This window comes from Serinus canaria, chromosome 6 (genome assembly GCF_022539315.1).
Source record: "Serinus canaria isolate serCan28SL12 chromosome 6, serCan2020, whole genome shotgun sequence".
Classification (NCBI taxonomy): Eukaryota; Metazoa; Chordata; class Aves; order Passeriformes; family Fringillidae; genus Serinus; species Serinus canaria.
In genome coordinates this window covers 12,374,669-12,401,826 of record NC_066320.1, presented here as the reverse complement: position 1 = coordinate 12,401,826, position 27,158 = coordinate 12,374,669, and the positions used below count along the sequence as shown (strand labels likewise).

The 27,158-nt window shown below is 37.1% G+C and overlaps 1 protein-coding gene across 3 annotated transcripts in view; it reads right to left on the bottom strand.

The window, feature by feature from the left end:
- The window catches only part of DLG5 (discs large MAGUK scaffold protein 5), a 94,142-nt gene that overhangs the window by 45,784 nt on the left and 21,200 nt on the right, over positions 1–27,158 (bottom strand). For all 3 annotated transcript variants that reach the window (XM_030240976.2, XM_030240975.2, XM_050976220.1), the window contains exons 2-3: positions 15,475–15,543; positions 4,412–4,577 (exon numbers count right to left, since the gene is read on the bottom strand). In XM_030240976.2, coding sequence (XP_030096836.1) covers positions 4,412–4,577; positions 15,475–15,543 — 235 coding nt within the window. The remainder of the gene's footprint in view (positions 1–4,411; positions 4,578–15,474; positions 15,544–27,158) is intronic.

The window sequence follows — 27,158 nt, the reverse complement described above, 5'->3', positions numbered from 1 at the left end:
ATTATGTCTACAATGTATGGTACTTGAACATGATACCTTTTTTTGTAAATTAGAATTAACTAGATTTGTATATTATGCTAGAAACTAAATTAGCAGGATTATATATTCTTGCTTTGTAGCACTAAGCTTCTAAGAAATCCTGAATTGAATTGTTCCTCCTCTGTACAGTCACAGGATTTTTCGCACTATTGAATTTTCTAGTTTCAAAATGAAGCTGCTGACATCTGTCCCTATATCATCTCCTGAGTCTCTTATAACCCCGCAGGCAATGAGAAAAAAAACAAAAAACAAGCAAACTATCAAAAGAGGAAACTAATCCTTCCAAAAGAAAACAACTGCTTTCTAATTCAACTATGCTTCTTATATCAGATTTGCTCCATTGCTGCACAGATCACTCTTCCTCCCTCAAACCTCTAACTCCTCAAACTGGCTTCTCTGTAAGCACAGCCTGAAAAGCAATCGGAATTTTCTTTGCCTCATACAAAAAACAGCAACATGGATTCTGGAACTGAAATGCAGCTGGCAATTGAATCAAAATGAAAATGGTTTAGCACTACTGAAGTGGTAACAGCCGTTAAAAAAATAATAATCAAAAAACGAAACTTAAAGAAATGCCAGCCACATCTGGTTCACAGATTTTCTGGGGGTATGTGTATGATATAAGGTACTTTTTGGCAACGCAGTTGCATATGGGTTGCTGAATAGTGAGGCCTTCAGCTGTAATTCTTCCTTTTCTCCTTTCTCTAGAGAAGAGCTTCTGGGGAAAAACAAAACAAAAACTCCTTCCTTGATTAATAAACTTTACCAACAATTAAAATCCAAAATCACATAAAGCAATCAAATGATCAAGTCTTGCCTACAGGGGTGTCTTTTATGGTATTTTTAAATTCATTCTTGATGGGCATCAAAAGCAGTATGTTACTCAGACAGTATTACAGATATCACCGAAACGAGTGAAAGGTTGGGTTATTCTTTTAAAATATAGACTTAGTTAGCATAACTTAAACTTGATTTGAAATGTCTACACCATTGACAGAATCATTAAAACCCAAGTTATTGATTTAAATTAGACCTCAGGGTGAAATTATTGAAAGTAGACACCATCTGTCCATCAGTCTTAAATGACAGCATTAATTGGAGTACAGTTTAACTCTCAGCTGGGACATGAAGCTTACTGTGACCTATTAACAGCTGTTCATATTAAACTATTAGGCCAGCCTGAAAGCTAAGGCGAAACTTGTTCTACAAGTCTAACATCCATCACGCGTGTTTCATGTGTTGCTGAAGTAACACTGACATTATTCTAAAAAAAACCCAAACAAACAAACAAAAATCCACAACCAAAACCAACCAACTAACATTAAAAACCCAACAAACCACCTATAAACATATGGAGACCATGTAGGTAACTACACAAGTTAGCCAACCTACACAGTGAGGAAGGACCAACAATGCCACTGATAACATTCTGCATTCTACCTCACATACATGAAATGAAAACCACGTGGATATCTTAGGCCATATGTTCCATACTGCTGTTCCAATGTTTTATGTCTCAGCAAGAAAAAAAGGAATAAGAAGAAGGAATATTGGTCAGAAGTCAAAAATCAAAACTGTTGCAAGACAACAATCCATTCAACTGCATGTAGTGGCTGACTCTTGTTTAAGCAAGACCGCCAAAGTTTTATGCTAAAATGCCCCAGAAAATACTAGAAGTTACCATTTCAATAAAGGAAAAGTATCAGTTACTACTTTGGAAGCACTTGTTCAAACATTAACAAAATTTAAAATGCTAGTGTCAAAGGCCCAACTGTTTTTTCTGATATTTGTACAAGAATTTCAACAATCCTTCATGCTATAGTGGAATTACTCTGGCCATAAAATAAGGCCACAGTGAGACTGACATTTACATATATCTGATGCTCATATAAAAGCTAAAGCCAACCATAGGTCAAATTTTGTGGGCAATCCTACCTAACACCTTCTAAGGAGTTATCATTTATTATTGTAATTGGAACAACAATTATAGACATAGTCTCATTTACACACAGTCTCTCATGAAATACAATTTTCTGGGAGTTTATTTGTGTGGTGGTTCTCTTCTACTGTTATGATTATGAGAGTAATAAGAGCAGGTTTAAGTCTATAAAGTGCAACTTGAGCATGCTAAATCACTTGGTCAAATCTTCACCTAATCTCCTGCACACATACAGTCACTGTCAATCCACAGGCACAGCATGAGCAATCCTACTCCTGTCCGCAGGATGGCACATGCTGATCTGATTCAGCACATCACAATCCACTGCTGTGGCACCTCTGCCACTGCTCTTGACTTAGTCAACATTTGCTTTGGAAAACAGCTCTCTGTTTTGCAACCTCCTCAGCCAGCACAGTCCAGACTGCAAATGTGCTGTGAGCTATTGTGAAGCATCCAAGGTGACGTGCCAAGGTCTGCCTCTGCACCACTTGTGTTTGGTATAGCCATAGTTATAGCAGCACACAGAGCCAGGGTAGTCAGTCACCACCCACATCATCATCTCTCAGCTTTCACACTTCAGTATTAACAGTTTACCAAGTCTGGGCTTTGACTACTGGAGGGATGAAGATTAGTGTTATAAAAGGAAAGAATAATTCAAAAAGTAAAACAAATGCCAGTAAGATTTCAAAAAACAGAAATGTGCATGCAGATGGGAGCAGTAGTTGCTTTTACACTGAAGAAAACGTATGTCAATAATAGTCTTTATTCACTTTCCACTTTTGAAATATTGTATTGTTTGGGAGCCAGCATTCTCCATCTAATACGTACTGTCCAGGGACTGCCCAAATACAAGGTTTACTTTGATGGGTTGTTCTGGAAGCTGTAAACGTTCATGTTTTCTACAAAATACAAATCCTACACTGAAAGTAAAGGATTGATTTGAGAAAGAGAAAACTAGGGCAGGCTAGAGGACAGCTCATCAGAACTTTATTAATAGCATCCTGGATTATGCAGAAGATTATTGTGAGCTATAAAATCCTCTATGCCTAAGCTTTAGTAACTTCAAAGAAGAAATCCTTCTATTTAACTAACTGGAAGCTGAGCAGAAGATCTTGACATTTGACAATCTTTTCCTTTTCCATCCCCACAATGCTTTGAGATGGTTACAAAGAACATGATGCTCTTGAAGGAGCCCTCAGAACTTAAGGAGGGAGGAAGGGGGCATTAAGATGAGAAGCTATCAAGTTTATAAAACCTCCAGATTCTCTCAATGCCAGTTCACTTGTTCAAATCTTAACCTTCACCCAGAGACAAAAAATCTAATTAACCACCTGACCCCATACAGACACAGCTGATTAAGTAGCAAGCAACAACAACATTAAAGTACAGAAAAGTTACACGTGATGGCAATACCTCCCAGAAAATCTGTTCTTTGCTCTGATTTCCGATTAAGTGACATGCAATTTTTTTTCTAAGGCTCTATACATGTACAGGCAAAAAGTGCTCAGTGTACCCAGACACATTTAAACATTAGCAGATCCTTAACTCTTCAAAATAAACTAATTCTATTGCCTGCCCAATAAAACCTTTATTTATAATTAATTCATACTTATGTCTTCCTCATAACATGTCAGGCCCCAAATTAGAATGAGCTTGACAAGCCTGCTGGCTGTTAAATGACTTAAAAAGCATGTTCAGTGGAGGAGAATTCCTTATTCTCAACATATTTCTGCTACAAGTTCCCCAACACATGTATACCAGAAAGCTGATCTTCTAAACAACACTTACTCCACTCAGCAGAAATCCAAACCTCTCTCTTTGCAGAAATATAGGAATAGCTTAGATTTTTTTCCTCTCTTCATTTCTGTTCTCCAGCCAAGTATTCTGAGCTATTTCCCTTTCTTCACTCTTGTTTTCATAACATCAAATACTTCATCCACTGTCCTCTTTCTCTTCCTACAACAAAGCCCATGAAGCCTAAGCAACTTCTTTGCTTCCTTTTTTCAACACAGAGATGAAACCTTTTCCCCTCAGTCCCACAGAAAAATTGCTGGACAAAGTGGGATAGGCACTCAACAGGAAGCTCTGAAACATGGATGTAGCCACTTCACCAGGATGCAAATAGGTTATAAGCAACATGTATACATTGCAAGCTCCATAATTTGTAAGGCCATCAAGTTAAAGCATTAGATGATTAAAACCACTGAGACTGGCTCAGCTGGTCAGAGTACAGAGTTAACACCAAGGTTGTTGGTTGAGTCCTGTATGGGCCATTCACTGAAGAGCTGGACTCGATGATCCCTGAGGGTCCTTCCCAAACCAGAACCTCTGTGAATCATGATTCAAGTTAATGCTTTCTAGAAAGCAGGTGTCAAGGCACTTGAAAACACTACTAAAGCCTACATGAAAATGCTCCATTTCCTTCCTGTTTACCTGCAGTCATCGAAGGTTGAGCCAGGAGATGAAAGGGCAAGTTGCTTGCGCAGCTCGTCCCTCTCTCGAGTCACCTGACGGAGCTGATATAAAATAGTCTCCAGCTTCTCACTCATTTGTCTTGTGTCTATCACGGGTGGTGGAGATGATGCTTTACCAGTCGTACCTGATGAAGAGAGAAATACTTGGCAGTGAGCAAATGCCTCAAAAGAACAATACAACTTCACTGAAAAAGTGAATATTAATGCTAAAAAAATCCTGTATTTCTGTCTGCAGAATTCTGTTCAAAAATGAAGCAATTCATATAAGTTCTTATCAGTGAGTTGAAAGAAGAATAATTCCAGTCAGATCCCTTGCAAGCAGAAAGGCCCTGTGTTGTGAGTTCAGTTTGCAGGGGTAGGTTCCTTGCTTACTAAGGAACTTCAAGCAGCTTAAAAGGCAAAGCAAGTTAGCAGTAACTACTGCAGACCTCAGAAACTGACATACTGACAGAAGTCAAGTTACTTGAAATAAAGAACAATCCCTATGCTTTAAAAAAAACCCCCAAACCAGTAAAATTCACCCACATCAACTTATTCCAGAGATAGCAAAGAAACCGCTACAGCACAGGGGCTCTTCTCCTCTTTCTTTTTCTAGCAGCACAGAAATACCATTCTGCCATGGGCTACAGAAAGCATTTACTTTTAATGCAATTCTATGCTTTCATAGTTCACAATTTCTCAGTCTAGTATGGGACGTTAAAGATTTCACTGAACAACAAATCATGAAAACTGGGCTTCATATTTACCAACAGCGGCTAACACAAGCACATTACATTCACTGCAACTGGACTACACATCAAACTTCTCTAAGGGGAAGTCATACTTTAAAGTGTTTTGTGGGACTTTTTAATTCTCAGCTTTCCTAATATCAGAGCTGAACAATGATGGCTACTGTCCTCTCAGACAACTGTGAGAGTACAAGGTTGTTTCCTTCCCAAGAGAAGTGAGTCTGGTATATCACTTCCTAACTGCTGACAAGTAATTCAACTCTAATTTTAGTTCTGGTCATTTAAAATTAGGTTGAAGATGTAGTTTTGCTCATGTGTCTCTCAGACACATGAGAGCAGACTCAAAAGATACAGGTCACAGATGTGAAAGCTAAAGGCTTAAACATATACAGGTGATTATTTTTTACCCAAGAGAGAAATTTTAGAAATAGTTTGCAAAAGTATACAACTGAAACAAGTTGCTGACATACATATTAACTTGGCAGGATGTATCTTTATTAGGCCTTTTTTTAGTTAATTAAGCAACAACAGAATAGAAAAACAATGCTCTCCACTCATTTGCTTTTCAAAGAAAGAAACTCAAAATTATTTCACTGGATCAAATGCTAATGAATTGCAAGGACTGCTTTTTATCCCCAAACCCAGTTCATGAAGGTATTGCAGAATATAAAAACCCCCTCCAACTTTTCAGTAAGACTACCTGTGCTTGGAAGTTTCCACACCAAAATAACTGCAGTGTCAGGACAATCATATGTACAGCATTTACAATATTAGTATCCCTGTTGTTACACCTTCCAGCTACTACTGTAATGAGAATTTATGAGCACAGGCTGTTCTTTTTAATTTAATTATTGCCTAATAATGTAAGCAAAAACACTAATAGCAAACTCAAGAAATAAAAAATAGCAGAAAGAAAGTACATTCTGGAAAAAGACAAACTCACATCACTCTGAAGAATTCTCAATGCAGGATGCTTTTCTTACTACTTTGTTTCAATCCTGCATCCAGACAAAGCCCCTTCATCCATAAGGACTAAGGATTTCTCACTTCCAAAGTGAAGTCATCCATTCTTTTAGATGAGAAATATTCTACATATTTTTATGGCAAGAAACCAGTAATAACACACATGATACAGGGGATATAGAGAATAAAAGAAGGAAATAACTAAGTAGATACAAAACGTCAGAACATGTATTCATTTGAAAGAGTTTGGACACATCAATGAAAAAGGAATTTCATAAACAAATTAAAAGGTAAAGGCAGACAAATCAAATTCAGGTACTGAGAAGCTGTATGGTCTTAGATAAATTCAGCAACGACCTGCACATCATTTCACTTGAGCTGACACATCAGAGGATGTGTAACATGGAAAAAATCCCCTTCTCATCCTCACAGAGAAGTTCAACAGCTTATGTCATCCTGGGGCCGTTTGCAAGCAAAACAGATGAACAGGATGCAAGAGGTCAAGAGGAAGGAGGAAATGAATCAGGAAGGCTGCTGTGCTTTCCAGGGAGGAAAGGGCACTGGAGGAACAATGTCCATCACTACTATCACTGCTAACCCAGCAGCAGTCCCATGGACAATGTCTGCTACACAAGACCTAGGCAGGCACCCAACGGCTGCCATGGGGATCTTTAAGCACAATAAAAGCAGGCCAGAGGTCTACCTCTGCTCCTCAGCCTCCCCTGACAGCTTTATCAGCATCCAAGTGACAATCTTCTTCAGGCAAGAACATTTGCACAGTCCCAAAACTGTGCCAAGAAAGAAAAGTCTGCTTTAAATAAAGATGGGCTAATTAGCCTTAGGAAATAAGCTTTTTTCATAATTGTGAAACCATTTGTCTTAGTACCAAAAGGGTTATTTTTCATTAACTTGTCAATTTTTACAAGTACATCAACAGATACTTTCATCTCTAATGCAATGATATTTCTGACACAAAATATCAGCCACAAGATGTATACACCTCTTAAGCACTGTAAAAACACAGATCAATATAATGCAGTTCTTCCCACTCTGATCCTTCAAAGAAAATTTACCTCTTCTTAATTTCCTGACAGGCTTCCATTTTCAATAGTTGTACAAAAGGTCTTATAAAGCTTAAATCAGATTTCTGAATGCTTAAAAAATAAGCACACCGATTCAGTAAAATCCTTTTTCACCAGAAAAATTCTAGTCTTGGTTTCTTTTAAAGAAGCTTTTAGAGTTGAATGCTAAAATCCTTTTATTGTATCTGACATCTTGATGCAGCAACAGGAAAGTGACCTGTGCTTCCAGCTTCATATTCTTTTTCCATCTGACTGCATATTTTACACGAAAGTACTTCCTTTTTGTACTTCAACCCGTCACATGGACCTTAAAATGCAAAAGCCTGAAGCTAAATCTCCATTATACAAATTATGCCACCTTTCAGTAACTCATCTCCTTTCTCAGACAACCTGGATTTCTGAAAAGACATTTACTGCATGTCCTGCCAAGTCTAACTCATGCATCTGCTTCCATAAGCCTCACAACTCATTCCTGACACGAGTTGCACTTGGGTGCTGAGGACTCGACTGCCTGGAAGTCGCTCCCTGGCCAGTCTCCAGGTGAGCAGCACTCACCAAGTCTTGGAGCAGCTGACAGCCGGGATGGGTGCTGTGGAGAGAACCCACTTTACCCACAAGGCAGTACAGTCTGTGTCTTGAGTGTGCACTGACTTTATCCAAAGTGAGGTTTTGCAGGATTTCCATCACAGGTTGTATAAAAGAAAAGCCTTAAAAACAGAATCTGGAGCAATTATATCTTCCCTATTATAGCCCAAATGCAGGACTTGACAATAACCACAAAGATCCATTACTGTAGCACTGTACTGAATATAACTCTTGATGATTACTCTAATCAACAATGACTGAAGAGATAAAACATCCACACAGAAACTACTGTTTAAGAAGTTAACTTCATATGTGGGGAACGGGTAAGATATTTTTTGAAGAATAACAGAACATTTTAACAGAAACAGGGCTGAAAAACTTAACCTGACCAAAGCTTACCACAATGCCAAATAAGTATGTTGAGATAAGAAAATGGGTACCAATGCATAAACAGCCAATTTTGAGAAATAATATTAACATATATTGAGTTATAATAAACTCCTTGGACTTTGAGAAATAAACTTGTAAAACAGATTCAACTAATTCAGAAGGCAATCTGTCACAAGCTAACAGAATGCCTTAATTTTACAATGATTTTCCTCAAACTCATAAATTTGTGCTCCTTCCTGCTTGAAAATAAACAGGAGACTACTAATTGTACAGTCAAGCCTTTTCCATTGTTTTCTTTCATAAAAAAGAAAATGAACAGAGATATTCAGGGTATTATTTCTTCATGGTCTCATAAATCATGACAGAAAGTACTAACAAATACTTGCAAGATGTGTTGCAAAGCACGATCAATGAGGTTTCTCCCCAAGCTAGGGAAGGTGTCGAGAGTAAAGACTTATGCCTGATGTAGGAAAACTGCATTCTAAAATATTTACTTTCCTTCAATAATTTATGAGCACTAGAAAAGGGTTGCAATCTAAATTACATTCTAGTTATCATTTAGATACATTTCCTCAGATGTACCTTTTGAAGTGATCATGGAATAGCAGAGAGCAAAGAACAGAATTGCATGCAGGTAAATAAAACCTCAGAAAAAAACAAGCAGCATTGAGCAAAGAAAAATGAAAGGTAGAATAATGAACTGTAGAAACAGCTTCATCTGACAGACAGAAAACCTAATAGATTATGAAAGCAGTGACAGTCATGTAACATGCAAGGACAAAAGGATAACATTTCAATATATTGTTTTAATTCAGAATACAAAAACCTAAACCAAGCCAGCAGCATCTAAAATAAACTTTCAGCTTCAATAAGTTTAGGACTATAGAAAGAACTGAACAGTGGTTCTAGAAAGGTCAACATGAAAAAAATCTACAACCTAACACTAAAAAACAGCAGAGGAGATCGGGGGCAGTGGGGGAAAGGCAGAGCATCAGTCTGACAAGTCCTTGCAGAATTTTGCTGACCTGAAATACAAGTGAGAGTAAAATCTGTTACCATGACCAAGGCATGTACAGCTGGAGTTTCTGGGCCTCAATTTACAGGAGTTCCCTGGCTCAAATCCCACCTTTGTCAGGCTTAAAACTGTGTACTGAAAATATAACCCACATTGAAGTGTCCACACTGAACCTAAAGGGGACAGTCACAATGGTCACCAGCTGCACAACAACCAAGGGGATGAGACTCCTTCAGCACTCCATCCTTCTCATCTTCTCCTGTAGGAGCTGTGATCTGCCTCACCACATCAACTTCACAGCTCCAAAAAAAACCAACACTGTCACCAAAAGGATTTCCTAAATGCACAGACTGATAAAGGGTCTGAAGGAGCAGTGAAAGACACCATGCTCCAGAGGGGCTGTCTGGAGTGCAGGAGATGGGTATTCACATACACTATTGCCATTCAAATAACTGCAGACTAACCAAATCTTCAAAAATTCATACATGGAGCTGCCGAATGTTAAGAAGATACTATAACAAGCAAAATACCATGAAGTGGTCAGGTCTATTATTAGTGGTTCTCTCACCACAAAAACCCCACTGTCCCTTCTTCAAGACTGCATCAGTATAAATGAGTAAAGTCAACCTTTTCATTGTTATGTTGATTTTTTTTTAAATGGCATGATGTCCATGGAGTATACTCAAGTACCTTGGAAGAGAAAGAAGTTGAGAGAACCTTGTGCATGACTAATATCAGACTGCAGGTGCCTGAAAATGGACACCAAAGAACATAGCAATAACACACTAAAGCTATTCATAATGCGTATTACTTAAGAGGAGATATTTATTAATAAGCACACTAAAAATCACCTAGAAAAATCACAGTTACATGATTTGCAAACAGTAAAAACAGAGAGTGAAGTTTACTTGAGGTGAGTGGAAGTGTTTCTTTCCAAGTTGAAAGTCTTGTTTCCAGCAAACTAAATGGGTAGTTTACTACAAAGGAAACAAATACAGATGAAGAGTTTTAATCCAATCATTGAGACCAAATATTACAGGAAAACTACTTCTGAATAGAAAGAATGATGGGTGAGGAGGCAGAACAACAAAGGTAATTACTGCTGTACAGAAAAGGAGTATGATGTGGTGTCCTGGTAGTGTCCCTAGTACCTCACCTTACTCATTCATGGCCCTTCAAAGGTAATATTGTCACTTTCCTTGGTGTTAACTTTTGAGGGGTCTTTAGCAAATGAACTTTGTGTCAGTAAAAAAAGGCAAGAAATACAATGAGAGACTACTATAGGCTGTCGGGGAAAATAAATAACTCTTTCAGACAAGGACAGAGTGTGTTTATTTTAGACTAAAAGAGCATCATAAGCCACACCTGCAACTGAACCGTTTCTGTGAATAGTGAAAACAATTACTTTGTTACATCCAGCTGTAGAAAGTATGAAGCAATAAAATGAAATCACAACAACATGAAAGGACACTTGTCAAAATGGCCAACATGAAAATAAGGAGTGAAAGACTAACATTGTTGGGAAGGAATCTGATGGGAGGGTAGGAATGTTTGCTTTGGAGTAAGAATTAGGGCTCTCAGATTACTCAACTTGAAATGCAATTAGTGAAAAACGATCTGTAAATTGCCTGTCAGGCTTATGAGCTAAAAAAGTGTTAAGCAAGGAAATACTGTCAGTTGAAGTCAAAGTTGGACATCTTGGTGGAGACAGAAACATATGACCACCTGATAGCTGCAAGGAAAGGCATAGAACTGTAGAGCCGGTGGTGGTGCTCATTACAGATTGCTGCCCATGGCATGGGGCTTCAAACTAGATGATCTTTAAAGCCCCTCCAACCCAAACCATTCTACCATTCTAACTAAACTCCCACAGCAAAATGTAGCACAGTGATATGAACAGAGAAGAGTAAGAAGAAACACTTTTGATGAAAAAGATGAGATACCATTTGCAAAGAACTGACAGCTGGAAAGTAATAGTCTGTTAAAAGAGAAAGGTGCTATTATGCAATGTGGAATTAAGAGGCTACAAGATTGACAGCTGTAATCAAAACAATGCAAAGAGGTCTGGCTGTGGAAAGAAGATATATATACATGAAAAGATGGAAGGTCTTTTCCATTCCAAAATTCATCTAATTAGGAACTCAGTATACTTGAAAAGAATGGAAGAGAATGCAATGGCTCTCTGTTAAAAACTATTTTAATAATAAAAACTATTATGGAGGATCTTCCCAGTCACAGCCTGTCACCTGCACGCAAGCTGCTGTGCTCCATTAAAAAACATTCCCTAGAACCAAACCAGAACAAAACCCAACATCTGTGCATTGAGGACAGCAGGAGAAAACCATTTTTAAAGCACTAAAGAAAAACTCTGAAGCTTCATTATGGTACTAGGATAGGTGAAAATGGCTTGATTCTAGAAACCATAATCCTGTCATGGCATCAGTGACAAATTATTAAGTGCACTATACAAACTGACACTTTTTAAAATCATTTGTTTTAAAGGGGTCTTGATTCTTTGTTCTATTCCTCTCTGTTATCATGACTGGTCAAGTGGAGACTTGCCAGGGACTGTCACACAGAGCTATGTTACTGGTTTCTATCCAATTCCTTAGTGACACTGTTGTTCTGTGCTTGGCACGACAGGCACTGAATCTCCATAAGCAATTGTTCTGATATCAGAGACAGGACTATAGTTCTGTTCAGAGTTTGCTGGTCACAGGGAGTGGGGAGATGAAGGATGCTTTTATTTACACACAAAAATCCTTGTCATTGACCAAGAACAAAAAGAAAGGATATACAGAGAAAGACCATGACAATTTAATGAGGATTTTTTCCTTTGAGGGGACAAAGCTGGGGTGGACAGCCCGTGGTGGTTTTACACCCTTCCAGCAGTTTATATGGCACCTCTTTGGGAAATAAACGAATATTTGCTCACCATAACACCAAAACCACCTGTTTTACATGCATGGCATGAATTTTATTAATACATCAGAAAGAACTGGAGAGAAAAAAAAATTGCCATTTAAATTAATTTTGTATAATGAAGAAAATACACAAGAAAAACCTGCTGTCACTCTGCACTTTTATTTACATATAGATACAAATGAATAAAAAGGCAGAGTTTCTTCTCCAAGACTCCTAACCTGCTGTTACACAGGGGGGAAACTGTCTTCCATTCAACTGCTTATGCTATCACATGCACAGGAGGATGGAAATTCAGTCTTGCATCCTTCATGCTCTGCAAGCCCCACAGAGGCAGGGAAAGAGAAAAAAAGCTTGGATGACAACACAGTACTCAGAATAGACTAGCCCTAAGCTTATCTCTAAGTCACATTATGCAAATTGCATCACTCCTTGCTCTGCTTTTATATTGACATTACTGAAGATTGAGAGAACTCAAGAATATCCATTTGTTCCCCTTACTGAATAACTGGATAACTGTTCATTCATCAATGTTGCTGCTCTCCATGCTGATTGCACTCTTGGTTTTCAATGAGAGAATCAGAATTGCAAATTCTGCAAGACTTGGGTGCACCATGGGTTTATATAGTGATCAAATGATGTAGTCTCATCTTTCTCTCCTCCTTTCAAAATACTAACACTATGCTTTATTTATTGGACTGAGACTGAGTCCATGTTCTCAGAATTATCTTCTAACAACAATCTTAGTTCTGTTTAAGATTAGTTCATAGATCAGAGTCTTTTTCTGGAAAAGAAGCCCATTGTTATATACCATAGTTTCATAAATTAAATCCAGGATAGCTGTAAAATGTATAGCAGCATTTCCATTTCTCAACTCCCTGACTTACTTGGAAATATTTCAGAAAAAGATCATGTAATTAAAAATGCTGGCAGCAGAACCATCTCTAGCAAGAGCTAGGGTAATTAAAGCTTGGGAAGAAAAGACAAAGCACACGGACATACGAGTCTCTAGTTACATTTATGAACTATGGAGTCTAAAGACTACATATGAGAGATGCTATTATCTCTCCTAATTAGACAATGCTAAGCTTAAATATCTGAACATTTATCTGGGTGTACTTAGTGGTCCCAAAATCTTTTGCATTTCCCTTTAAAAGTCCAATGTGCCCATCTGTTTCTGAGCTACTCAACAAACAGAATCAAGGTATGAATTTTAAACTAGTGTTTTGAACACAGCTCTAATAAAATAGATCCCTTATCTTGCCCCTGAGGAAGGTCTATGTGAGTGGGGAACTAAAAATACTCCTAAATATACATATGTGTGCACTTAAAAGTACTAATGTTAAACTGAACATATTCAAAAGCTTGCACTGTCTCCAAACCATGACATATTTACCTCTTTTCACTGATGCATTCATTTCATAGGTTAAACTTACTATTTCTACTGCACAGAAGTACGCTTGTGAAAATTATTTCGGTGAGATGGGACAGAGTGGGGGGAAGATGCATGTGAAATTCCTCAAATGCTACAGGCACCTCAGTATTTGTTAGGATTCCATTCAAACTAGTCATATGAAGCCTTAGGGGAGCTGGCATGCAGGCAGATTTAGTTATGATGGTTTGTCATTCAATAAATCCGTCAGTATTAAAAGAGTCTTTGAAGTGACTTGCGAAGACGTCTATTAGTGTATGTCAGTTATTAAGCAATTTTTGTATTGATATTGGATCAGAAAAAATACTGTCTCTTGTAGAACAAGACATGAGGGCAAGAAAACAGTTGGAGCAAAAATCAGTCTCCTTAGTAACAAGTCTATAATCACACCATAAAATAAACATGCCAGTTTCAAACAAAGAATTCTCCTGGCTGTTAATCTCTTCAATATTAAATACCCAGCACTCATTAATAATTTGAATAAAACAAAATTAGGGACAATAGTAGAACACAATTTTTGTTTAATAGCAGGGCACTTAATTTTCAGGTCAAAAAACAACTTTGATCATTGCAAACTCCAAAGACATTAACTAATTCTGAGGACAGCCTGTTATGCCAAATGCACAGATCCAAATTCAGTATGAACTTCAGGATCTTAAAGTATGAACAAAACATAGTTTGTGGGAAGTAACATTAAATAAAAATACACAAAATTAGGATTTAAATGTGCCACTCCTTTTTAAAATGAAGAACATGGAACTAGACAGTACCACCTGCATTTCTCCTGTCTCAGCCATCACTTCATCCTATTATCCCACAAACTTACTGCACTTCATTTTAGAATAACTCCCTTCTTTGGAAGGTGTCTGATTATCCTAAAAATTTAGGAACTTAAGCTGGAACTAGTCCCCAGTTTACTTGCAGCAAATTTAATCTACCCTTCCTTCAGGCAGTAGCACACAAGTGTGGTCTTGAATAAAATAAACTAACGTGTCACAGCTTCCAGTATTTTCAGTAAAGAGTTCATTCAGGCCTAAAATCTTGTTCCTGCTTGCTGGAGTTAAAAGTTCAACTCAATGACTGCAACAGATGTCTAGCCACATCCTTAAAAAGACAACTGACTTGCCTGGTGCTGTCAGGGAAGTCTATAGATGCCTGACACAACACTGGAACTTTAAATATGCAAGAGCCTGCATTCCCTACCCAGGGCAAATGACTTCTACATGGATTTCACAATAGAAGGCATTTGTAAAAGTAAAGATGAGGAAAATTGACAGGTAATGGAGCTGCTCCAAGATCATCTTGTGGGCAAAACATCTTTAATAATGTTTCTTATACCTCCTTTTTTTTTTCCTTCCTGAGTATTTTGTCTTTCCCAGTGATTTTAAAACCAGAGAAAATGAAACAATTCATTGAACACAGGGAAAAATTGCTAAAGCTTGTAGCCACTGTCAAAGGTTTAGAAGGCTATGCCCTTGGCTAACATCATTTATAACTTCTATGATGTTTTTGACTCTGACCACAATTTTCACATCTACACAAATACATACATACACATAAACACACGCTTAAATATATTCTCATACACCCAGACTTGTGTAAACACAAAGTTGCCATTTTTACATCATTTTACTAAGTAACACAAGGCATAGTTACATCATTTAATATATCCAAATGTAACAGATTTTACATGCAGCAACTGCAGCCAGCCATGAAAAGGCTTAGCTTGCACTGCACAAAAGTACACTTGTTCCTGGTGAAGATGGATGGTTACATCTTATAGTTCAACTTCTTTGATTTTATGACCAGCATTTCTCTACCCTTCCCAAAGGCAACCTTAAAAAGTTGTTCTCCCAGTTCCCAAAAGACACACTCATCAAGTTCTTATATTAATACTTTACTCACCAATGCTGCTCAGAGAACTGCTGCTTTCAGAGTCAGAAGGCATTATGGACAGCACACTGTAAGTAGACCCTAGAATCACGAAAATAAAAATAGTATTACTTTTTCTCCCCCATTTCCTCTCTCCAAACAAAGCTATGATTCATTTCCTTGATACTATGGATGCCAAATAAATTAACTAAAATTACTAAAATTATTCAAATTACTAAATTAGAGAGAACACACATCACTGAAACAAAAACCTAACAGGCAAAGTATGACTTGTAAATGAACACTTCACTGTGCACTTTTTGTGGTAGAAAACCATTTTGGATAACATGGTAAAAATGAGTTCAGCAAAATATTGAGTACATCAGTTATTTCAGACGGACAGAAAACACAGAGTTTCAAGTCTATTATAAAAGATTAGGAGTGATACTTGTGACAACAGTGGCGACCTATTTTGGTTTCTCATTTCTTTACATGTACCAGCCCCTAATTCATTGTGTAACTAATTTGTATTCTTCTCAAACTTCATTCAGACTTAAAAATTTCATTTAATTTGTAAATAAAATTTGCTTACATCCATTTGCAACTTTCAGTATCTGCTCTTAAAAGCGAAGACCCACAAAGCAGCAAGTTTTCTCACATATTAATAGATCAACCGACAATGAAGCCTTTTGTTTTAGCTATTTTAGAAGTTTGCCAGATTTTATTTACCAGAAGAACTAGAAGGACAAGTCCTACTTCAAAACATTTACTAAACAGCTCCTCCATCCCTCACAGACAGGATAAACACACCATGGTAGAAAGACAGGCAATGATTATGTACAAAAGCCATTAAATCTAGGCTATTTTCAGCACTCGCCAGGATGCAAGGGCTGTGCTCACAACAGCCAAGCCCTAAGGCCATTTCAATACTTTCAGGAGCTCGCTTTCCTAGAGTCCCTCCTTCTTATATTCCAATATTTCTTTCTTCTAGTTTCTTTGAAATAAGAAATAAAAGCTGAGAAGCAGCAGGAATAACTGCATGGAATAGACTGAAGGAAGGGCAGGCTAGAAAATAACAAAGAAATTAGTTTTTGTTCATCTCCTCTGCTTCTTACTAGAGAAAATCATGACATCTGTAACTACTATGGTGTTAGATGAATGAAAGGCAAGATGTGATAAAATGATTCTACTAACACAAGTAATAACAGAAAAATCAATTTTAAAAAGAAAAAAAATGAAAATAAGCAAGAAGAATTGCATCTTGAAGTAGACTGTTTAATCTGACAAATCTCTATGAAAAATTATTTTAAATATATAGTTACAATAATTCTATTCAATGATAGGGAATGTAATTTGTTTGTTCAAATTTTTAAACAAAATATGAGTACATCACTCATATTTTGTTTAAAAATAGTACAACCCACTATCTGGGTTCAGAAAAAATCTGTTGCACATTTTTGCTTCTACTTCAGACATTTTCAAATAATAATTTAAGCTGTATTCCTATTTAATTAAAGTTTATTAAAAGCTAGATATTTTCCACATCATTTATAACCTCTTTGCATATTCTAAACTCATATGACTTGCAGCATTTCTTGAAGTCTGCACCTAGACTGACTAGAATGACAAGTTGAAAAAAAAATCAATATATTAAACAGAGTAGGACATCTTTATGACAGAACACAGGTACTGAGATTGTATCAAAACTGTGTGGGACTCAGGCACAACAAAATCTTGTGCCAGGAAGAGATACTTAATTATGCTTGGGAATTGAAGGCAAAATCGCCCAGTTCCTCTAAAAGATTACACAGGAGTTCCACATCAAAAGAAACTTGTAGCAATTGTTAGCTGTTTCAGCTTTTCTGAGTGAAGAAAGAAAAGACTCAAAAATCTCATCATCTTAACTGATCTTTGCTCTATTTATCTTCAAGACACAGATCCCCTCTGCCTTCTTGTCTTGCATTACAAGGCAGAGACAGGACTTAAGATGAGTTAAATTCTGCTCTCTGGAATGGACCAAAAGGTTTTATGAAGCTGACTTCATCAATGAAGAAATATGACTCTCCAAAGCAATGTTCTTTAAACATTTAGCTCATATTTGTAGACACAAGATCCGGTATGCATGGCATGCTATCAAGAAAACCTACAATTGTGAAGAGGGGAGGAATCATCTGACCTGTTCATATTTCCTCATTTACAATAACAACAACAACAATCTAGTCACATTGACTGGTTTTGTTTTGTTTTTAAATTACACAGGGTACAAGTTCATTATCTGTAACAAGTGCCACCCTCGTCATCAGAAGAAATATTAATAAGCTTCAGAAACAACAACCAGGTCCCTACACAGCTGTGACAATATTAAATTCATCTTAAGGTACTGTACTGACACACATCCTTGTATTAAATCCAGGCTAAAGTGGCATTGTGCTTGGCATATTTTGCTTGATCAAACTAACAATATATCATTGGTACCTGCAAACACTTCAAGAAATATTTCCCCACTCATGAGGATGCCACCTCACATAAACAAAAACACTCAAAATCATCCCACCAACAATTTAGATAGAGGTTAAAAAAAAAAAAAAAAAGAAAGAAAAGAAAAAGTCACAGGTCAGTTTCTACAACCAAGGGGACTGTTTATTTGTAAGCTGCACAACCATGGTATTCTAATTAACTTGTTGAAAACTCACCTTCCCCCCAAAGAATTTTCCACTTTATTTCCTAATCTTAATGTTTTCTGACTGTCCATCTTGTGAAATTGCACAAAGAGAAAATAAGATCCAAACACTAAATCCAATAAGAAGTCTCAGCTAAAGGTTGAAAGTGCTTCACACCTAATTCTTATGCCTTTCACCACACTTTTCCAAATAGCTCCCTTTAATATTTTTCTGCTAGTATTCACTTTGCATACTGAAATCCCCCAGTGGTAAAACTTGCTACATTTGATTTCAATTCACTGATTTATAATTGCTGACATGTTCCCAGAGTTTAAAATTACACCTTGCAATGACAGGATTCTGAGAAACAGAGCAGAACTTCTACCTACTTAAAAATAGAAATCAGAAAAAACTCCAAACCAAACAACTACATCAAAAAGAAAACCCCAAAAAGCACAAGCAAACCAAAAACCAAACATATCTTCTACAGATACACATTCATACAGCGAGGGAAAATACATGACCATCCTATCTTAACATGGCAGACTTGCTTTCTCTTTTACTTATCCAGACATAGGCTTTGGATCAGCTCCTGGCTGCACTAAACAGCTTTGGCAGAGCACGGGGATTTAGAAACTGCTACGCTATATACTTGAGAACCTTAAGAATCTCATTTCCTTCTATTTTCAACAACTAGAGCAAGTCAAATTTCTTAAAGTTATTACTGTCTTTATTAATCAGATTACAGGAAGGCCACTTAAGAACTTGCAAATTCAGGAAAGGAACTTGTTGCTTAAGTGTGGAAGCCACCTCCAGGGAGAACTGAGAACTGTGTTCCAGTTTGCCTTCGTCTTTCACACAACAGCCACACAGAAAGAGTGATATGTATTTTCCTTGCTAAGAAAGACAATGATGGTGGAAACAGAAAAAAAAAAAAAACCAGAAAGGAAAAAAGAGAAAAGTTACACATCCTGAGAAGACTGCAATTGTCTAAACCAGCAAAAATCCTCATTAGCACTAGCAAATCAAGACTGGTGGAATTAAACTAGTCATACAAAATGAAAACAGAACACTTCTCTCTTCTGTCTTTCTAATTTCTGAATTGTGAAACACCATGTAACACTGGACATCACCTGTTCTTAAAGGAAAAACTAAAACAAGCCAAGTCAGCTATCTATCTCCAAATAATGTCTCCAAAACAAGCTTGCACTTGGGACCTTCTGTAAGAAAGTAGTACAAAGGATCAAGTATATCTTCTGGGATATTAATGACTTGTGAGAAAAAATACAGTGTTCAGATTAAGAGAAATAAGCTGTCAAGTGCCAGTACTACATAGAAACTTCTCATCCTCCTCCATACAAACACACAGGCTCTGCTCATAGCTCTAAAGCATAGTGTATCCCAGGGGACTGGACTGGCCACAGAAGGGATAGGGATTCACCTTTGCACAATTCATTGCACATATGCTTTCAATCCTCTAATTATTCCCTCCCCCCCTTATCTTACAACTCAACTCAAAGAAGGCTATTTCATCTTCCAAGCTTCATTACATGAACTAAACTGTTTTTATCCCACATGATGGGGAGTGCTCAGATCTTGGCTGCACTGCTCTTGGTAAGTCATCCATCTTTAGGGATGGCATTTAGATCTGCATTATGGTTGGCTCCTAAATTAGGCACAATTTCTAACTAGGAACACAACTTATTGTAGGACCAAGACTGGAATGAGCGTTTGCCTCTAGAAATTTCTTTTGCTACTTCTCTGTTTAAGGATAATGTTAAACAACCCTCCATGCTCCTCAGCTACAAATTTCCATTGTTAATTAAATTCTGCTCCTCCTTCCACCTCCCCCTTTGCAGTGCAGTGACTGCCAGCTGATTCAACTTATCGTCAGCAAATTATTTTTCTGACAGAAATCCAATGCACTGGATGAGAGGGCAGCACAACAAGCATTGCTTTATCCACATCTCCATGCACCAAACCAAACCGACATTGGCAGGACTCCTACATGCTGGGGGGAGCAGTTGTTTGATTACAACTGGAAATGACCCAGAATTCAATGTTCCCTTTGCCTTTACCAAAACAGAACTGCCCAAGGAGCTCAAGACCACATGGATCTGCCTTGCTCTAAGTCTGAAGCTTTTCTTCCCATGGCAGCCTGTGCAGCCAGGTTTGTCACAAACCACAAGACAGGGTCACTGCTTGCAACTGTGTGAAATTCAGACACTAAATGCTGATCTCATACAAAACCTTCAATTGAGTATTTGCTTCCACCTGCGTCACACTTATTTCAGATGTTTCACAGTCATTTACCCTGAAGGATATGAGCAACCCCAAGAACAAAGGTACAAACTTAGCAGTAAAGGTCAAATAAAAGTAGATTCCATCTCACCAAAAGTTTGCTATTTCTTCCCTGTCTGCTTTCAAGCACGACTTTGTTATTTATCCTGAATATCTATTTTTAGTACACCATGAAAACTAAATGAACATGAAATGGCTTTTTAAATAATTAAGAAGCTAAAACCCCACATTTTTTTATTTCCCAAATAGCTCAGTCTGGAACAGTTTTACAGAAATGGTGAGGGTCAAAAAGTTTGTTTTCCTTTTAAATAGAAAAAACTTGTTATAACAAGATATTAATGAGACATTTAGGTATTAACATTAAAATAGCTGTTTGGGAAAATATAGATGGTTTACTGTTTAAGTCAATCTGGAATTCTAAGTGATTATAAATACACTCTTGTTAAGGACAGAACACTTCACTCATGAAAAAGGACTAAGGCACCTTTCTCTGAAACATTTAGGAAAAATGAACCTAAAGTCAGATTTAAGTGATAATCATGATTTAATATGACAATTTATGTTAAGGCCTAGATTCAAAAAAATGCCAGAAGCCAGAGACATCCATAAAGATGCCCTGAATTCAGTTCCTAGCTGTCAGTCAGTACAGCATCAGATTCTCAGCTATTAAAAACAATGCTAGACAAATATCCGTAAAACTCCTATTTTCTTAGCAACATCTGAACAAGAGAAATATCTGCTTTCAAAGGCTTATGCACAAGAGGCAGAAAAAGAGTAACTGATTATTAATTCTTCAACCTCAGTATTTAGTACAGATAGGAAAAATTTGCATTTAAAATCACATTTTAGTAAAAATGCAGTGCAGGTAGGTGAAGCAAATTATCTTGTATTTCAGCTCATGTGGATTGCACACGAGCTGATTATCACCAATGCAGCAGAGCTATCTTCTGTTCTAAAACATGATATGGCAGCACAGCTGACTATCTTCTCAAACAACTATAGATTTTTTAATGAATTATTTTAATTTTTATTTTTAACACAGATGCTTTAATTCCCATTAACATATTCCAAGGAATCCATTCCACTTCACTGGTAAAAAGGCAAAGGTACCAATTTTTTCTTCCTTCTAGCTATCAGAAACATTTCAGTTGTTTGCTGGATTACATATGATAAGCTTAAGATGAAAATTAAAGAAAAATTATAAAATATAATAAAAAAGGCATTTTTTTACCCTCTACTGATACTATCTACCTTTTCTAAACTCACCTGAGTACAACATAATCTTATAAAGCTATCTATTTTCTCTGAAAATCCTGATTTCTATAACCCTAGCACATTGACATGGATCAAACTTCTTTTTCTAACAAGAATCAGAACAAAGTAGTTGGAATGCTCTTCTCAGAAAGCAGCCCACAACTACTGAAGAAGCACCACTTGTCAGGCATGGAGTGGGGAGAGTTTTAACATTCAGGTTCACCTACCGATGGCAGAACAAACACACCCTCAATAAACATGCCAGGTGGTTGGGCATAGCAAACTGCAACACTTTGCAACATCTTCATTTAACCAAATAAACACCCATATTTCATTGATTCTACAATCAGCAACAGAAGAGGCAATAAATATTGTGTCTCCAAAGGTAGCCTTAAACAGGCTTTGCTGTACAGGCTTCATGGCTGGCTTTGACACCTCTTCTTTTCAGAATACTGGCTTTCATTAGATCTTTTTCCTTGAACAGGTTCTGCAGATATTGGGAATTCTCCTCAAGGAGATGGCATCAATAAAACTAGCTGCCATCAGGATCAAATGTTCCACTGTGCTTCCCATTTCCACAATAGCTATGACAATAGTGATGTTAAGGGTGTGCAGAGGATAGAAAAAAACCATGAGAATGGTAGTGGGTTTAAGGAAAAAATGGAAAATATTCATTGCATCTATTGTTTTCCTGACATACATGAAACACTGACATACAGTTAAACACTAAACTATAATCAAAACCAAATCCTATAAACTAAGAAAAGGCTTCCCCTAAAAAACCCCTCCTAAAGCCTGAAGTGGGGTGAATTACAGTACTACTGCACCCACAACCACCAAATACTTGAAAGATGTTACAGTGAAGAACAAATTCAACTACTCTGTAACATCCTCCTGCTTAGGAAATGACAAAGAAGACACAGGTTGAGAAGGATCACCATTTATCACAGGATTAAAATCTTCAGTTGTGAACTACAGCCATCTTTGTTACAGCAACTGTTCTCTACAAGATATTTTCACTACTTTTTTCTTTATTCTCTCATAGTACTGCTGCTGTTACAGAGATACTCTTATTATACACTGCCGTTAGATAAGTCAAAAATATTCAAGACATTTAAATTACAAACATGTGGGTTACATTCAATCACAATTTTTCCAAATCCACCTTATGTTGCTGTTGATTTTACTGTTAAGAATACAAAGTAGTAAAAAAAAAGTCATAATGTGTAAACAGAAGTATGTAAAAGCAAACAGACGACTGGAGCTCAGCTCAAGAGTTTCATCTTTCCTAAGAGTGCTATAAACCACAAATTCCTCATGGGAATCTTCAGCCCTACATCTTCTCTCTGCTTGGATAATATCTTCCAAAAACTGACATTTTGAGTCTACATTAGAAGATGTGTCAAAAACAACTGTGAATATTAGTTTGGATCCATTAGAAATTAGTTCACATTTCAAAATCCACACTGCAACAAATCCCAAAAGGGTTTTGGGAATTTGTACAAAAGCATATAACTATCTCTTTTCTTTCACAAATAACACCACAGGAAAACTTCAAAGAAGATTTAAATTCTTCAAATTTAAGAAAAGAGGATTGACAGCATGTAGCTCTTTTAATCATTGCTTTCCCTTCCTTGCTACCCTTTACCCTGATGGGAAAATAAATCCTGCAACTTTTTACTTAAGGGCTAAATTTGCTTTTTAATTAAAGATGCTTGTGCTGATTTTGTTTTATTTAAAACGCAGAGATCCTCCAAAAACACTTAATAAATCAGTACTTTAAAAAAAAAAATGCACAGAATTAAGATAATTGAAATAAGTGAGGGGAAAGAAATCCAAGCCACTGGAGAGATCCTGAAAGTAAAATAAACCAACCAAACAAAAAAAGCCAAACACCCAATAACTTGTTTCCAGTCAGAGGAAACATTTATGACTTCACAGACTTTCACAGAGGCTCAGACTTCTTAGATCAAGAGCAAAGTCAGATTATCTACATGCTACTGTCTTCAGTATGAGGACAATGGGATGAACCAGAAAGATTTAATCCCATAAACACCCTTATTTTTTGGCAGTTCTCTGTATGTATCCAGTTACATATCCTGACAGGTGAGAGTTTGAGGTTGGTCATATTTATCTCTCAGCTTCATAAAGCATGCTTTTCTCCATTCTCTAGACAGATTATCAGAGGGAAGAGTCTCAATGAACAAATGTACATTGTTTGAGAAAACAAATAAATAAAACCCAACAAACCCTCTTCACCCACCCAAACAGAGCTCCTGTCTCAGTCCCCTGCACTATTAACAAGTCCAAGCATCAGAGTCCTAGTTGTTACCTTCAGGTAGGCTAATAGGAAAAAAAAAAATAAAACACACATAAAACCAAGAAGCTGATCAATATTCACAACTATCCAAGACACACTGTGTAGAAACAGCCTCCCAGGAATACAAGGAGCTTTACAATTTACAACTGAGCTCAGTTTGTATACAAGATGATCTAGAACCTGTTCATTCTACATTAAGAAGTTTGCCCATCAAAAAGCACAACTTTGAGTGCTCTTTGGTGACACCATCAGGCAGCAATTATCACACATAAAGAGAAGCCATCAGACAAGGCTAAACTAAACCCTGAATATCTGAGCTACCAGGGCCCTTTGATGAGATGAGCAGCACTCCTTTACTAAAAATCTGTGTCAGGGAAGTATGTTGTTTTGAACAAGTCAGAACAAGCCCTGCCTGGTTACAGAACTTACCTCCCTTCTGCTACTTTTAGGCTGAACCCCTGTCATCATCCCTAGAAGTGCAAATACTACCCCACAATTATTAATCACTTGACATTTAGGCACAGCAGACCAGCATCATCTGGTTTTCAAGGCAGGATGATTCGAGTCACAACTTAAGTGTTTTTAAAATGTCACCTCCCCTGTTTCTCAGCTCAAGGAAAAAAGGACAATTATTTGCACAGATTAAATGATCATTCACTGATTCATGCCGGCATGGCAAGTAGTGCTCCCTGGGCAGAACTCATCAGGAACAAAGTGCTGGCAGACTGGGAATTGGGATGCTTTGTCACACACAGAAACACAACTGCACATTTATCACCTCACACAAAGTAAGAGCAGATACAAATAAAAGCAATATCCAGCAAATAAATATCAGTGATAATGGACAGCTAAAGAGAACATAAAACAAAAAATGATTCAAAGAAATTGTAGAGATAAACATTCAAACTGAAAGACTATACAGAAAATAACCACTATGTTTTACTAGCACATCTAGTGAAGCAGTAGAATTTGCTTTGTGTTTTCAAAAGTACAGTGGATCTTCCAAAGCATTCCCCTTCTACTGGATGGGGAAAAAAAAAAAAACAACGACTAGCACTAGTAGAAACAGGATAAAGAAATCCACACTGCACCAGAAAAGTTATTGTTGGTCTGTTAGGGCAGTGGAAAGCAACAACCACACAAGATGCTTCCCCTAGTAGTAAAAGTCAGAGCCCAAAGGAACATGCTGACCCCTGTACTAAACAGATCTCTCCTAGCTTTTCATCCTCATGTTTCACAGCTTGCTGAGACTCTTGATCTTCTTACTGAAGCCAACCTCTATAATATTCCTACTTTTAATGTTTTGTTTGTCTTAGCATGAAAAAGGTAAAAAGTTTCATTATTGTGGGGAAAGGGAGCTCTTATGAATTGTATGTTTGGAGAAGAGAATGAAAAGCTGTATTCTCAAAACAAACAGACTCTCTAACATATGATAATCTTAAAAAACACCCATCATCTCATCAATATCCTTGTTTCATATCCAGAAATCTAGTATTCTATTTTCAAAACCAGAAATGATGTCTATATATTCTACTTTCCAAAAAATGAGGTAAGGAAAACACTTGCATACTTTTGGTTTGGTTTTGGGTTTTTTTTAAGATAGATTACTGTATCTGGAGGATGTATGTTCATTAAGCAGGAAAAAACCAAAGTCTTAATTGGCAACAAGAGGCAGCACAAAGACAGGTGGATTGCACATTGAATTCAATTTACCAAGGTGTGTTTTCTGTGTTATGAGTTAAACAAACAGATGTCACTTGGAACAAATGACAACAATCTTCTGTTGCAAGCCGTGGCACAGAATAATAAGGTGGCTTGATTAATTTCTTTTAAACTAAATTTTAAAATAATTAAGAATTCACCGTTGATACACAGAAACAAGATTATGTTTAGGCTTACCTTCCAACAACTATGAACTGTTAAAAAAAATTCCAACCTCTATACTGGAGGTCAAGATCAACAGTACCTTATGCTTAGTGTTGTAGTCTACATTTATAAGAGCATGAAAATGGACCTAGTGATGACTGAAAGCATTATTACTGGTTTTAAAATTTCAGATTAAAATTCGTTAAAACACACTAAGTCCACAGACTATACTTGTATTGTTCTTCCCACAAACAATGAAATTAAAGAAGAAAGATAACAGATGGGATTTCAGCAGCTAGAAGTTTTAGCCAGCAATATTCAACATGAAAAGAACAGAAATTAACCTTAACAACTGTTAAATGACTGCTTTTTTTCCCCAAAATTAACAGGAAGCAGAAAGCTTTCTGAGAAACAGAACCACTCAGAGTAGCTCAGTCGTTCTCCAGTGGCTATCCATACACCATGCACTTCAGTGAGTGGCACAGGCATGGAAAGGGGGACAAAAAAGAATGGGGAATAGGGTATTCACAGTACTACATGATCTTTAACAGCAGGAATAGGTCTGGACAAAATGTTGTGGTATGAAAGGAAATGTTCACCTATCAAGGAGTAATTCCAATGTTAACACATTCTGTAGCGTTTTTCTTCCTATGCCAAACTTCCAGGGCACTTGACACCTCCCGTGTCCCTGTGAATAGAAGGGCTAAGCACAGATGGCATGAAGTGAAAAAAATGCAAAGAACAAGGGCAGGAAGGATAAGTAGGGAAGTTTTCTTGACTGCACTCTGAACTGTGCTGTGGCACACAAGCTCTTCTGCCACTGTGATCCCATTGTGACAGCTCAGCCTGAAACACAGCTCCCAACTTCATACACCTACAACAAGAAGCAGGTAGAGCATAAGAAAAATCCAGAGACCAAATCACAGTCATGTAATGCATGATAAATCTTTTAACAGCTGACACCTTTTTCATGTAGTTTGGTATTAAGTTAAATTATGTTAACAACTAGATAATAAAATACCAACTTGAAAACCAAAAATTAATGCTAGCACATCAACTTTTTTCCACTTAAAAACTTCCAGCAAACTCAAAGCAAAAGAATATCCTGGATAGAACTGCCTACAGTTGCAATGTAGCATGCATATGTTCTCTATGGGTCTAGTCAAGCAACATTAAAGCTCTAATAGTGTTTTAGGAGGAGTAAGATTCATGACCCAGAAGCCCTAAACAACAAATCACAACCTCTGTTTTAACAAGTTTCTTCTGTCCTGTGTTTAGTTGTGAACAGCAGAGTATCTGTCAGCATGGCTTGTACA